Below are 16,638 nucleotides of genomic sequence, written 5' to 3' on the forward strand. Positions count from 1 at the left end.
GGTTAGGTGGTATATACAATTATGGACGGGCTGCCGAGTGCCGACACAGAGGTAGCCACAGCCGTGAACTACCGCACTGTACTGTGTCTGCTGCTAATATATAGACTGGTTGATAAAGAGATAGTATACTCGTAACTAGTATGTATGTATAAAGAAAGAAAAAAAAACCACGGTTAGGTGGTATATACAATTATGGACGGGCTGCCGAGTGCCGACACAGAGGTAGCCACAGCCGTGAACTACCGCACTGTACTGTGTCTGCTGCTAATATAGACTGGTTGATAAAGAGATAGTATACTCGTAACTAGTATGTATGTATAAAGAAAGAAAAAAAAACCACGGTTAGGTGGTATATACAATTATGGACGGGCTGCCGAGTGCCGACACAGAGGTAGCCACAGCCGTGAACTACCGCACTGTACTGTGTCTGCTGCTAATATATAGACTGGTTGATAAAGAGATAGTATACTCGTAACTAGTATGTATGTATAAAGAAAGAAAAAAAAACCACGGTTAGGTGGTATATACAATTATGGACGGGCTGCCGAGTGCCGACACAGAGGTAGCCACAGCCGTGAACTACCGCACTGTACTGTGTCTGCTGCTAATATATAGACTGGTTGATAAAGAGATAGTATACTCGTAACTAGTATGTATGTATAAAGAAAGAAAAAAAAACCACGGTTAGGTGGTATATACAATTATGGACGGGCTGCCGAGTGCCGACACAGAGGTAGCCACAGCCGTGAACTACCGCACTGTACTGTGTCTGCTGCTAATATAGACTGGTTGATAAAGAGATAGTATACTCGTAACTAGTATGTATGTATAAAGAAAGAAAAAAAAACCACGGTTAGGTGGTATATACAATTATGGACGGGCTGCCGAGTGCCGACACAGAGGTAGCCACAGCCGTGAACTACCGCACTGTACTGTGTCTGCTGCTAATATATAGACTGGTTGATAAAGAGATAGTATACTCGTAACTAGTATGTATGTATAAAGAAAGAAAAAAAAAACACGGTTAGGTGGTATATACAATTATGGACGGGCTGCCGAGTGCCGACACAGAGGTAGCCACAGCCGTGAACTACCGCACTGTACTGTGTCTGCTGCTAATATATAGACTGGTTGATAAAGAGATAGTATACTCGTAACTAGTATGTATGTATAAAGAAAGAAAAAAAAACCACGGTTAGGTGGTATATACAATTATGGACGGGCTGCCGAGTGCCGACACAGAGGTAGCCACAGCCGTGAACTACCGCACTGTACTGTGTCTGCTGCTAATATAGACTGGTTGATAAAGAGATAGTATACTCGTAACTAGTATGTATGTATAAAGAAAGAAAAAAAAACCACGGTTAGGTGGTATATACAATTATGGACGGGCTGCCGAGTGCCGACACAGAGGTAGCCACAGCCGTGAACTACCGCACTGTACTGTGTCTGCTGCTAATATATAGACTGGTTGATAAAGAGATAGTATACTCGTAACTAGTATGTATGTATAAAGAAAGAAAAAAAAACCACGGTTAGGTGGTATATACAATTATGGACGGGCTGCCGAGTGCCGACACAGAGGTAGCCACAGCCGTGAACTACCGCACTGTACTGTGTCTGCTGCTAATATAGACTGGTTGATAAAGAGATAGTATACTCGTAACTAGTATGTATGTATAAAGAAAGAAAAAAAAACCACGGTTAGGTGGTATATACAATTATGGACGGGCTGCCGAGTGCCGACACAGAGGTAGCCACAGCCGTGAACTACCGCACTGTACTGTGTCTGCTGCTAATATAGACTGGTTGATAAAGAGATAGTATACTCGTAACTAGTATGTATGTATAAAGAAAGAGAAAAAAAACCACGGTTAGGTGGTATATACAATTATGGACGGGCTGCCGAGTGCCGACACAGAGGTAGCCACAGCCGTGAACTACCGCACTGTACTGTGTCTGCTGCTAATATATAGACTGGTTGATAAAGAGATAGTATACTACTAATATTATATATACTGGTGGTCAGGTCACTGGTCACTAGTCACACTGGCAGTGGCACTCCTGCAGCAAAAGTGTGCACTGTTTAATTTTAATATAATATTATGTACTCCTGGCTCCTGCTATAACCTATAACTGGCACTGCAGTAGTGCTCCCCAGTCTCCCCCACAATTATAAGCTGTGTGAGCTGAGCAGTCAGACAGATATATAATATATATACAGTAGATGATGCAGCACACTGGCCTGAGCCTGAGCAGTGCACACAGATATGGTATGTGACTGACTGAGTCACTGTGTGTATCGCTTTTTTCAGGCAGAGAACGGATATATTAAATAAACTGCACTGTGTGTCTGGTGGTCACTCACTATATAATATATTATGTACTCCTGGCTCCTGCTATAACCTATAACTGGCACTGCAGTAGTGCTCCCCAGTCTCCCCCACAATTATAAGCTGTGTGAGCTGAGCAGTCAGACAGATATATATAATATTATATATAGATAATAGATGATGCAGCACACTGGCCTGAGCCTGAGCAGTGCACACAGATATGGTATGTGACTGAGTCACTGTGTGCTGTGTATCGCTTTTTTCAGGCAGAGAACGGATTATAAATAAAACTGGTGGTCACTGGTCACTATCAGCAAAACTCTGCACTGTACTGAGTACTCCTAATGCTCCCCAAAATTAGTAAATCAAGTGTCTCTCTAATCTATTCTAAACGGAGAGGACGCCAGCCACGTCCTCTCCCTATCAATCTCAATGCACGTGTGAAAATGGCGGCGACGCACGGCTCCTTATATAGAATCCGAGTCTCGCGATAGAATCCGAGCCTCGCGAGAATCCGACAGCGTCATGATGACGTTCGGGCGCGCTCGGGTTAACCGAGCAAGGCGGGAAGATCCGAGTCGCTCGGACCCGTGAAAAAAAACATGAAGTTCTGGCGGGTTCGGATTCAGAGAAACCGAACCCGCTCATCTCTACCACAAACAGGCATATGTATGTATTTAAGCTATGAGTGATGATGTTGCTAGGCAGAATAGTTTAAAGCAACAATGAATAACATGTGTTCCATGTGTAGTGTTTTTTTTATCATTTCCCAACCATATGGATAGCTAACGGAGATATGTTTAACATTTCAGCTTCGAGTACTGGGAACAGCATCCCTCCGCAACAACATCAACACAGTGACATGGAGGAGACAAACATCTTAGAAATGCAGCCATTAATGCAAGGAATGAGCCCCCCAGCACCTGTGAGTACACCACCACAGCAAAGCACACCACCCCCACCACAACACAGCCCAACAACACCAGGAACACAAGGCCCTGATCAGGTGTTTTGGACTATTTGGGCTAGACAGCAGGCCACTAATGAAGATAGCCTGCGTAAGCAGACAGAAATGTTTGCAAGCCTACCATCTCACCTCAGAAGAATCTCAAGAAATCTGAGTCGACAAAATGAGCAAACAACCAGAATAGGCAATACCATGGAACTCATGCGTACAGACATTACACAGGTCATGGGCAACTTACCGCACATAATGGAAGAACAGCACAGACTAATGGAAGAACAGCACAAACTAATGGAAGAACAGCACAGACAACAGCAAAGTTATATGAGCATTTTTCAAAACAGTCAAAAGATTAATGAAAGTTTATTCAGAATAGTAGACAATCAAAATGCTGCGACACGTGAACTCAATGCCACCCTCACTAACCTGAATGAAACACTCAGATGCATGCACCAACAGCAAACAACCAGCAGTTCTGGTATGACTACTCCATATATCACGCCAGTCTCATCACCACCAAGACGCTCCACCAGAGCACGCCAACATGACAGTGCGAAAGGCAAAGGGCAGCACAAGCAGCCACTAAAAAAAACATAACAAAAAGAAGTTAGACATTTGTGATAAGTAAAGTTAGCAAGTGTTTTTGATGCTTTACAAAATAGCACACTTAGCTCCTTGCCCCTTTTTTTAACATCATTAATTATAAGTGCACCAAATTAAGTGTAAAAAATAGTACGCACATTTATTCCTTGTCATTTTTTTGGGGTGTTGTAGGAGGAAAATGTTGATGGAGCCACACATACATGTTAGCAGGAAGTAAAGTGACTACTTGATTTTTTTCTAATCATTACTCTTTCTAGATTCCAATCATTCTCTTTGCCTGCAGATACAATAATTGCCAGCCAGGCAGAATGTCTTTAGCAGGAAGTAAACTGACCACTTGCTTTTTTTCTAATCATCACTCTTTCTAGATTCCAATCATTCTCTTTGCCTGCAGATAATCCAAATTACAATGTTAGTGATACATATCTTAGCTAGCTTATTACAAGATGAACACAATTGAGTGGCGTAAAAAGCTTGTAATATGTTGCCTTTGTTTTGTTTTTAAAACATTGTCCAAATGAATGTCAGTATTGTTGTGACAGGTTGGTTTCTGCTAAAAATTATTAAGCATGTTTTTACACATGATGCTGAAACAAACAAATATGTACTTTTACACAATTTAAAAAAAAATGTTTATAATAATGTATATGTGTGGCAAACTGTGTATTTACTTACACATCATCAAGTTTACAGCATCAAACATTAGGAAATAAATTATTCCTGATTACAGTAAGTTTGTGAGTCTTAAATATGATGGTGCGTCACACATAGGGACACGTATTCCTCAAGGCAAACATATTATATGTTGAGGAGTGTTTTTTGGGAACACAGGTTCTCAAACTCGGCCATCAGGAACCCACACAGTGCATGTTTTGTAGGTCTACTCACAGAATCACAAGTGACATAATTAGCTCCACCTGTGAACCTTTTTACATATATCTGTGAGTAATTCATACACCTGTGCTTCTACTGGGTTACGAGAAAAACATGCACTGTGTGTGGTCCTGGGGGCGGAGTTTGTGAACCTGTGCATTAGGACATTACACACAATGATAAAGTGAAATAATAAATGGATGATGTGGGCTTGTAAGAAATTAGCACTGTAAGATTTCGAACACTTATCCAGACTTAATGCATGGCACTCATAATCTGTTGTTTTGATATTAAAAAGACACACAATACACATGCAACATTTGTTGATCATATAGCGAGGGTATGTTTGTATGTGTCAAGGAGACAGACACATTCTGAGTAATGGTTTTTGATCAAAAAAACAAAACATCTATTTATGAAGACACAACAAATTAAATAAGCAAACCAAGCTTACCTTAGAAATAGCTATTGATGACGTGTTGCCTAACCTGCCTCCCTACATCAGTACTCCAAGTATCACCAGATGTCTCTAATTCCTCTGCTTGCTGGCTGCTTTCTTCCTCCTCCTCCTCCTCAACATGTGGCAAATGTTGTTGCAAACACATGTTATGAAGAAAGCAGCAGCAGAACACAATTTGAGTCACCTTGGAGGGACTATACAACAAAAGGCCACCAGACTTATCCAGAACCGAAACCTAGATTTCAGCACACCAAAACATCTTTCTATCACATTCCACGTGGACTTATGTGCATGATTGTAATTGTGTTCAGCAGGGGTATCAGGTCGGGACAATGGAGTTAGAAGCCAAGAGAAACAGCCATATCCTCCATCACCTAAAAGACAGATATAGTAACGTGATTCATGTGAAGATACAGCAACGCATAAGTAACACACTGTGGGGCAGATGTATTAACCTGTAGAAGGCATAAGGAAGTGAAAAACCAGTGATATGTGCAAGGTATTAAAGGCAGCAGACAATCTGATCCTAAATGTTAATTTACATATTGGAGCAGATTGGCTGGTGCCTTTAACACCTTGCACAGATCACTGGTTTCTCACTTCCTTGTGCCTTCTACAGGTTAATACATCTGCACCTGTATTTGGGAAAAGTCTACGCAGGCCTACACATATCAAATTACATACCCTGCAGCCATCCATCTGGCATTTGTCCGTCCTCAAACTTATCAAAGAGGGATGACTGACTGAGGATGAAGGAGTCATGGCAGCCCCCAGGGTAACCAGCAACAACACTCATTATTTTGAGATTTGCATCACAAACCACCTGCACATTTGTGGAGTGTTCAAAATGGCGGTTTGTATGTATGTGCTGCCTGCCCCTAGGTGGTCTCAGCTGAATGTGTGTGCAATCTATGGCTCCAAGCACATTGGGCATGCCAGCCAGCTCATAGAAAACTACCCTGACGGCATGCCACTGAGACTCCTGGGTAGGGAAGCAGATTGAGGCCTCGATGTGTGGCTGCAAAACAGCCAAAACCTGTGTGAACATTTTAAAGAACAATAAACTTGAGATTTTAGGACAGAACTGGCCACCGAGAAATTAAAACAAACACAAAACAGAAGAGGTTGTTAGGTATACATCACCTGTGTTAAGATTCTGGAAAATGTGGGCTGTGAGATTCCTATGGCATCCCCAGACACAGCCTGAAAGCTGCCAGTAGCCATAAAGTGCAACACAGCCAGGAGTTTGTGCAGGCCTGAGACAGGGCGAGAGCGTGCTGTCTCAGGGTCTAGGCCCAGTTTGACAAGGTCATACAGACGGAAAATGTTGTTACGATTTAGACTGAACATCTGTATGACCTTATCATCGGACAATGCGTTCAAGTTTAAACGCCCCCTAAAAAAACGAGGCCTCCGCGGAACCTGTACAACCTGCTGACCATGTTCAGTTTCTTGGCCCTGGGTACTTACAGGCTGATGTCTGAGTCTGAGGAATCCCACAGCACACAAAAGATCACTGTCCCACAGTCCTGCTGCCATTTCTGAGTGTAGGTGTATTGAAATGGGCCTAACATCCTTTTATAGGCATCCTAATTCAGGTGTGAGTGATTTTTTATTTGCAACACATGTAAACACGACTGCAAAAAGCAGGTCTATTTTTTTGCCGCTTTTTTTAACGAATCGCAAAAAAATACGACCGCATTTGAGCCCTCAGAGACTAACACCCAAATACGAATGAATAGTGAATTCCCGTATTCTATGAAATAACAGCTGCGTTTGATCGATGGTCTATTCATTCGTATTTCGGGACGTTGTCATTCAAACCATTACGAATAGACCAAACACTGCCGAGATTGGTGTTTAGTGAATTCCCGGATTGGGATTTAGAAAAAAAAACACAAATCGACCAAACTCGGATTTTTAGTAAATACTGGCCCATGGGGGTAATTCCAAGTTGATTGCAGCAGGAATTTTGTTAGCAGTTGGGCAAAACCATGTGCACTGCAGGTGTGGCAGATATAACATGTGCAGAGAGAGTTAGATTTGGGTGTGGTGTGTTCAATCTGCAATCTAAATTGCAGTGTAAAAATAAAGCAGCCAGTATTTACCCTGCACAGAAATAAAATAACCCACCCAAATCTAACTCTTTCTGCACGTTATATCTGCCACACCTGCAGTGCACATGGTTTTGCCCAACTGCTAACAAAATTCCTGCTGCGATCAACTTGGAATTACCCCCAATGACAGAACTTGTATTCCGCACAGCCACTTGGATGGACACAGCAGAGCAGAGCGCAGCACACAACAGCGTGACTGGAGTGAAATGGCACCAAGTCCCATCCATGGCCCCCTTATATCGTATCCAAAATCCGCAAGAATCTGACACCAGGAGAATGACGTTTTGCCTCTATCTGGTGTAATCAGAGTCTTGCAGGAACACCTGAGCTGCGGCTCAGAGCAACTCGGATCCTAAAAGGTTGGAGCGGCACAATTCCAAGTAATCTGAACCGCTCATCTCTAATTATTATTAGTATTGTTATTAACAATACTAATAATAAGAACAAAGTCTATGCAGCACGGTGCGCGTGTGCGGGCAGGGAGATGCGATCGCATCTCAGTGATGCGATCACATCTCAGTGATGCGAACGTCTCTATCTGACAGGCAGAGGCATTCTCAGGGTGGTCGAGGGTGGCAACGCAGCATTGCAAGGTAAGCAGGGGTGGGTCTGCACCTTTTTCGGGGTGGCCGTGTCACATCTAACATAGCTGCAGCGATGCAAAACATGGCAGTCGGGCGCCTGCCTTCATATCTAGGCTGCACAGGCAGGGGCTAGCCTTGTTCAGCGAGGGTCAGAGATGCGATCGCATTGTTGGGCCGCCATTTGCATGCTGGGTGGCCTTGCCCTGTTCTTGGCAGCCCCCAGCATGCAATTGATAGCAGTTATAGTTTTGCTATATTAGCAAAACTGTAACTTAAGCTGAATAAGGCCCAAAGTGCGATGGACTCCCTTTAATGCAGCCAGCCACCTGCATTATTAAGGAGCTAGAAAAGGATAAGGAAGAAAGAAAGAAGTGAAAAAGTAATGTGTCTCATTTTACATACTGAGGAGCATTGAGTTGCATATTATGAACTAGGGGGCACTGGGCAGCATATTATGTACTGGGAGCATTGTGTGGTAGATTGTTTACTGGGGGTCAATGTGAATCTTATTGTGTGCTGTAGGAAGAACACTGAGTGGCATATTGTGTTACATACCCCCTCCAACATGAACCATTCCATTAGGTACAGGGAAGGGGGTGATTCCGACTTGATTGTAGCTGTGCTAAATTTAGCACAGCTACGATCAGGAACACAAACATGTAGGGGGACGCTCAGCACAGAGCTAGCCCACCCCACATGTCAGTTTCTGCCCCGTCACTAAAGTACAAAAGCATCGCACATCAGGAGTAGCTCCCAGCCAGCGCAGCTTTTGCGTGCTAGCCGGGAGCTACTCGTCGCTGCCCGTCTCGCAGCGGCTGCATGTGACATCACGCAGCCGCTGCGGCCCGGCCCCTGCACGGTTCGGCCACGCCTGCATTGGCCGGACCGCGCCCACAAAACGGTGGCTGAACGCCGCCGTGCCGACCCCTCCAGCCCAGCAACCACCTCTGACTGTCAATCAGGCAGATGCGATCGCTAGGCAATGACAGCTGTTGGCTGTCAGCCATGCGCCAGCGCACTGCAGCGCCGGTGCATGCGCAGTTCTGACCTGATCGCTGCGCTTCGAAGAACTTCAGCGAGCGTTCAGGTGTTCCTTGACTTCCTTGCCAGTGGCAGTTACAGAGGTGGGGCTGCAACACAGTACAAAATTCACCTAGGGGAGCCACCCCAACTGCCACCCCAAACACTGCCAAACATCACCGGCCAGGACTCAATGGCAGTTGGTGTGGCTGAATTTTGGACTGTGCTGCAGCTCCAGCTCTGTAACTGCCACTGGCAAAGAAGTCCAGGAACAGAACATTTTTTACCTAATGGAAAGGACATGTTGAAGGGTATGGTGTTATTACAGTAAGTCCCCGGGCAACTGAGTAGCATACGATATACTGGAGGGGGGTCTTTGTGTGGTTCAGTATATTGTATTCAGGAGGGAATTGAGGGGCATATTATGTACTGGGGGGCATTGTGTGGTATATTATATTATGTACTGGGTGGGCACTGAGTGGCATTCTATTTACTCGGGGGTATGTTGTGCACTGGGAAGTAGGTGTGCCATATTGTCTACTAGGAGGCCAGAGTGATCATAATGTTTTATAATAACTTTTACATTGCGAGATGGGTTTATATAGTATAAAAAGTTCAGTTTTAAGATATTCTAACTTCCCGGATCTGAGGCAATCTGAGCCACAGGTGATTGGCTGAGAGAAGCGACTCCCCGTAGACTTCAATAGGGCAGACACACGCAAGATGACACCACTGACACCCCCACACTGAAGACACCGTCGGCACTCCATTATGTTGACACCGCTGACACACCCTGCACTGAAGACATCGTTAGCACTACCGAATTGACGTTACCCCTGCACTGAGGACACTTCCAGGACCTCTGCACTAATGACACCAGTAGTAACCCTGCATTGATGACACCGCCGGCACTCCTGCACTGTCAACCCTGCCAGTATTACCACACTGAGGCATTGCTGGCACTCCTAAACTGCTGACACCACTAGCACCGCTGCAATGAGGACACTGCCAACACCCCCACACTGCCGACACCACAGGCACTCCCGCACTCCCAACCCCTGCACTTATTACACCTCTGGCACTCCTGCAGTGCCAACACCGCAGACAATCCCACACTGCTGACACAACCATCACCCCTGCAATGAGGACACCACTGGCATCCTCTGCACTGAGGACATCACCGTCTCTCACGCATTTCTGATATTGCCAGCAGCCCCGTACTGAGGACATCATGACACTCCCACACGGCCAACACGGCTTGCACCACCCGCACTAAGGACACCACTGGCACTCTTACACTGAAGACACCACCGGCAATACCACACGGCTGACACCGGCAGCACCCTTGCACTGAGGACACCGCTGGCACCCCTGCACTGCCGACACCACCTGCACCCCCACACTGAGAACACCGCCGGCACCCCTACAACATTGACAACATCTACCGACCTGCACTACCGACACCGCGGACAGCCCGCACTGAGGACACCGCTGGCACTTCAAACCCCGCCATCGCCTCCACACTGCTGGGACTGTCAGCACCCTTGCAATGAGGACACCATGGACACCACTGGCACTTCTGCACTTCAAACCTTTCTGGCACCCCTACAGTACAATGTGGACACTGCTGGCACTCCCACATTGCAGACACTGCCGTCACCCCTGTACCACTGGCAATCCCGCACTGCCGTCACCACCAGTACCCCTGCAATGAGGACACCGCCGGCACTCCTGCATTGCTGACACACCTGCTCTAATGACACTGCCATCACTCCCACACCGCCGACACCATCATCACCCCCACACTGAGGACATAGCTAGCACTCCCGCACTGCTGACAGAACTGGCAGCCCCCACTGAGGACACTTTCAGCACTCTGACACTGATGACAACACCGTCACCCCCACACTGAGAACACCACTGGCACCCCTGCACTGAGGTCACTGGCATTTCCACACTGTTGACATTGCCGGCACCCCCGCACTGAGGACACCCTGCCGGCACCCTTGCACTGAGGACACCGTCGACAACACTGGCATCCCCGCACTGAGGACACCGATGGCCCTACCGCACTTCAAACCTGGTCGGCACCCCCACAATGAAGACACTGCTGGCACTCCCACATTGCAGACACTGCTGACACCCCCGCACTTAGGATTTAGGATACCACTGGAAATCCCGCACTGCCAACACCGCCGGTACCCCCACAATGAGGAAACCGCTGGCACTCCCGCATTGACGACAACCCCGCACTAAGGACTCCACCGGCACTCCCGCACTGCCAACACCGCTGTCACCCCCACACTGAGGTCACAGCTGGCACTCCCGCAATACTGACACTACCAGCACCCCCCCCCCCCCCTCACACACACACTGAGGACACTCTCAGCACTCCCACACTGCCAACACCACCGGCAACCCTGCACTGAGGACCAGGGCCATAACTAGGTGTGTGCAAGTGGTGCCTGGCACACAGCACAGATGTTCTGGGGGCACAGAACCACTGGCAACACCCACCAGGCCGCTCCGTCGCTGCTCTGTCACCACCACCGCCCGCATCTCCCCGCCACCCATGTCCCCCCACCATCACCGGCTGGCTCACCCGGCTACCTTTCACATAGGTAGCCAGTCAGCACTGCAGCTCCCCCTCCGCTCCCTCCCCATATTCTCGGAGAGATGATGTCTCTCCCAGTCTGCCCCTAGGCCACCCACAATGCCCTGCACTGAAAAGTGCAGCATAGGGCGGGTAGAGGAAAGAGTAGAGGCATGCCGGCTGGTCACAGGTGAGTATGTCTAACTATCTCTCTCTGTCTCTCTCTCTAGCCTCCTTCATATAATGTGTAAAAAGGGGGACTGCCTGTCATAATGTGTAAAAAAGAGGGACTGTCTGCCATAATGTGTAAAAAAGGGGACTGCCTGCCATAACGTGTAAAAAAGGGGGACTGCCTGTCATAATGCTTAAAAAAGGGGGACTGCCTGACATAATGTGTAAAAAAAAAAGGGGACTGCCTGCCATAATGTGTAAAAAATTGGGGACTGCCTGTCATAATACTTAAAAAAGGGGGACTGCCTGTCATAATGTGTAAAAAAAAAAAGGGGGACTGCTTGTCATAATGTGTAAAAAAGGGGGACTCTGCCTCCCTAATGTGTAAAAAAGGGGGACTCTGCTGCCTAATTTGTGAAATGGATACTTTGTCTGCTTAATGTGTAAAAAGGGGGACTTTGCTTCTGTAATGTGTAAAAAAGTGGGACTCTGCCTACCTAATGTGTAAAAAAGGTGGACTCTGTTGTTGTAATGTGTAAAACGGGGACTCTGCCTGATTAAGGTGTAAATGGGTGACTCTGCTGCTGTATTGTGTAAAAAAGGGGGACTCTGTCTGCCTAATGTGTAAAGAAAGGGGTACTCTGCCTGCCTAATGTGTAAAAGAGGGCTATGCTGCCATAAAGTGTTAAAAAGGAGGCTCTACTGCCATAATGTGTAAAAAAGGGGGACTCTGCCTGCCTAATGTGTAAATAAGGGGGACTCTGCCTGCCTTATGTGTTAAAAAAGGGGACTCTGCCTGTCGTTATGTGTAAAAAGGGGGACTCTGCTGCCGTAATGTGTAAAAAGGGGGACTCTGACTGCCATAATGTGTAAAAGGGAGCTCTACCTGCCTAATGTGTAAATGGGGGACTCTACCTGCCGTACTGTGTAAATGGCAGCTCTACCTGCCGTACTGTGTAAAAGGGTGCTCTCCCTGTTGTAATGTGTAAAAGGGGGCTCTACTTGCCATATTGTGTAAAAGGGGACTATGCCTGCTGTAATGTGTAAAAGTGAGCTCTGCCTGACGTAATGTATAAAAGGGAGATATGCCTGCTGCAAGGGAGCTCTGTGGCTATGCCCCTTCCCCATGAAGCCATGCCCCTATATTTTTGGCACGCGCCTAAGGTGTGCACTGGCCCTGATTTGTATATAAGGGAGGGCGCCAATGCTATTTCTTACACACAGCGCTAAAATGTCTAGTTACGGCACTGCTGAGAACACCACTGGCACCCCTGCATTGAGGGCACTGCTGGCATTTCTGCACTGCCGACATCGCCGGCACCCCGCACTGAGGACACCCTGCCGGCACACCCACACTGCCAACACCACTTTCCCCCCCGCACTGCCAACCCCACTGACACCCCTGCACTGCTGACACTGCCAGCACTGCCGGCTCCTCTGCTCTGAGGACACCACTGGCACTCCCCCACTGAGGACATCATTGGCATACCCCACACTGAGGACACCACTGGCATTTCCACACTGCCGGAACCCCCGCTCTTCCGAGCCTCCTGCATTGCCAACACCACAGCATCCCGAAACTGCTGGCATCCCCTGCACTGAGGACACCACAGAAAACACAACATTGCCGGCATCACCAATACCCCCATACCTATGAAATCGCCGGCACCCCCTCTCACATTAAGTACAAAATTGATGTATCTAACCTGCACTGTATCCCACACTGTATCCGACACTCACTGTTTTAGAAATGCACTGTATCTGACTCGCACTGTATTTGACATGCACTGTATCCAACCCACACTGTATTCAATCCACACTGTATTCTACACTATATCACACACTCTATCCGACCAGCACTGTATCCAACCTGCACTGTATCCCACACTGTATCTGACGCACACTGTATCTGACCCGCATTGTAACCAACACTGTATCGACTGTATCCGACCACACTGTATCTTATCTGCACATTTTCCACCCCATACTGTATCCAACTCATACTGTATCCAACCTGCATTGTATCCAACGCACACTGCATCCAACCCACACTGCCTCGCCTCCTGCACTATATCCGACCTACACTGTACCCAACCCACACTGTATCTGACCCGCACTGTAACCTGCACTGTGTCCAACCTGCACTGTATCCGACCCACAGGTACGGAATGCTGTTTCTATGGTTGGGGAGATTTTGTTGAAATGCTCAACAAAAAGGTTGATTGATTGGGACTTTATATGAGCACAGAGTGCCAGTCATCAGTGGCTCAGGACCCTCAGGAAGGAGGTTCATAGTGGGCACTGAATAGACAGGCCTTCACGGCGTGGGCAGCAATAGACCATTGTGGTGGTGGCGCAGGGAAAAAGGGGGCAGGTCGGCAGCATTTTCGGGGTGGTTGCCAGCTCCGATGGAAAAAATGTGCTGGAGGGCTGTGCACTTGTGTAGGGGTCTGCTGTTGCTATTTTGCACATACTTTAGGGTTTCTTTCTTTGCTGGTTGTTAACTACTACTATTTTTGAGCAATGATATTCCACACATGGGGGGTTATTCAGCATGGATTGCAGATTCTGATAAAAAGCAGAATCCTTTTACATGCTGGGGGCCACCCATCGCAAGGCAAGGCCACCCAGCATGCTAACCAGGCCGCCTAGCAGCTTAAATTAAATTGCGGGGGCAGCGACTGTGGACGACACATTTTTTCCATCGGAGCTGGCAGCCGCCCTGAAAACGCTGCCGACCTGCCCCCATTTTCCCTGCACCACCACCGCAATGGTCTATCGCTGTCCATGCCATGAAGGCCTCTACCTGACAATCAGGTAAAGGCGTACGCAGCCAATGTGATGGTATTGCATTGGCTGGGCCACACATGCGCAGGGGAGGTGGTGTCTCGAACGGGGATATTGCAGTTGCATCGTATGATTCTTAGTACATTTTGGGTTCCAATGTATAGATAGACAGTCATTAGGTCACCAGTCAAAAGGTCGACAGGGTCAAAAAGTCGACTGGGTCAAAAGGTCAACAGTCAAAATCCACAGAGTCAAAAGGTCGACACATTTTTATTTTAGTTTTTTTTCATGCTTTTACAACTGTTGCCTCATTTACTATCCATTTCACAAACTATCAACCTCAGTAACCTTGTGGCGAGCGAAGCGAGCCCGAAGTGTGGTTAGTGAATCGAGCCCGCAAGGAGACGCATTTCAACAAATGTGTTTATTTTTATTTTTTTTAAACACAAAATAACAATTTTTGTGTGGCGACCCTGCCGACCTTTTGACCTGTCTATCTTTTAGCTGTCTATCTTTTATCTGTCTAACTTCTATACCACACCCACACATTTCTGTGTTGGATTGTTTTCTATTGAAAGTACTTGCGAGTCGATTTGATTGTTTTTTGTTAATACATTGCTAATCTGCAAAACATTTTTAAACAGAAATATCTGCTGTGTGTTTGTACCGCTGCTTTGTTGCTTAGTTTAGCCAGCCAACCTTTGGCCTATGTTGGTGACCAATATTGTGAACTGTAAGGTAAAAAGTGATTGGAAATGACTGGAAATTAATTTAGGTTAATAATACTCTAGGAAAAAAAAAAAAAAAAGGCCCAAATTATGTGATTTTCTTTAATGTCCATTTAAAAAAAAAAAAACAAAAACAAACAAACAAACAGAACCAGTCACAGCGTTTTGGCAAAACCAAAACCGGATGACTAATTTAAACCAAAACTAGCAAAATGGCCCGGCGCACATCTCTGGTTTAAAGTTTTCCTTCTGCTATCAATGTTGCTATTCCAAGGCTTTTGGGTACAAAATATTTTTTGTCTTCCCACTTCCATTTCTGTCAGTTGTTTTAGTTCATTAATCTATGTTTTTTTCAGTCAGTTATTTCAGCTAATTGAACTATGGTTATTTCTGTTAGTTATTTCAGTTAATTGAACTATGGTTATTTCTGTTAGTTATTACAGTTAATTAACGTTTTTTCATCCAAATCCATCCAGTGGAAGGCTCAGAACCAGCTCCCTGGGTCAAAGTTCCGCACAATGTACACCAACGGGAGGTCCATCTGGGACCCTAAACCCCCCTAAAACCTGGACAGGATCCAACTGAACCACCTCATGTTGATTTCATCCCAATCAGTGCAGGGGTGTCCGAATGCATAACTGGATAGACAAACAAACAAACAAACAAACAGACCAATACATTTTGTATATAAGATGCGTCAGTTGATATTAACAATGATCCCTGCCACCAGTGTCTGTGATGTCACATCCTGAGAGTACCGTGATAATACACATCTACACAGAGCTTTAGCTTCTTTCTCATCTCTTTCTAATAAGGACAATTTGGAAAGAGTTGGGGAGGTTATTTGTGATAGCACCACACCAAATACCGTGGAGATGATGCCAAATACTGTATTTTTCTTTTTAGAAATTCAAATTGGATAAATTACAGTATATTTTTGTCCATGTGGTATATGAGTCACTCATCCTATTCAGACAGACTTGGCAGAATTTTTCTTGAACAGAATTATCACATGAAAAACATTCTCCTCTGGATTTCTTGTGTTTCTTCTTCTGTCTCCCATTTCTAGATAAAGTTTTGAAAAAGTGAAGAAGCCTGTCAGTAGGCTAAAATAAACTTTGTGCACTCTCTTAATAAAGTTAGGTTCACTACCATGTCTGATGTCTAGATAAACTCATGATAGTTATGCCATATGAAATTAAATGAGAGTGATGAAGTCTCACGCTGATCTTGTTTCAACCATTAGATGTGCTGTGTGATTGTTTTGTGGAACCTTCCTTGTAAGGATGTTGAACCCACAATGAATCCTCAGCAATATTTATATGCAAAGTGGAAAATACATGAATTAGATGTATATTTGTTTACTATTACATGTCTGTAACAGCAAAAGGGTGTACAGACAGTC

At 46.0% G+C, this 16,638-nt stretch overlaps 1 protein-coding gene across 2 annotated transcripts in view; it reads left to right on the forward strand.

Annotated features, from left to right (window-relative positions):
- LOC134910370 (bromodomain-containing protein 4-like) overlaps positions 1 to 4,629 on the forward strand; it is an 84,538-nt gene extending 79,909 nt beyond the window's left edge. For both annotated transcript variants that reach the window (XM_063918312.1, XM_063918311.1), the window contains one exon: positions 3,146 to 4,629. In XM_063918312.1, coding sequence (XP_063774382.1) covers positions 3,146 to 3,894 — 749 coding nt within the window. In that variant the 3' untranslated portion in view covers positions 3,895 to 4,629. The remainder of the gene's footprint in view (positions 1 to 3,145) is intronic.
- The last annotated feature ends 12,009 nt before the right edge of the window (positions 4,630 to 16,638 follow it).

The sequence above is a fragment of the Pseudophryne corroboree genome, chromosome 4 (genome assembly GCF_028390025.1).
Source record: "Pseudophryne corroboree isolate aPseCor3 chromosome 4, aPseCor3.hap2, whole genome shotgun sequence".
NCBI classification, from domain to species: Eukaryota; Metazoa; Chordata; class Amphibia; order Anura; family Myobatrachidae; genus Pseudophryne; species Pseudophryne corroboree.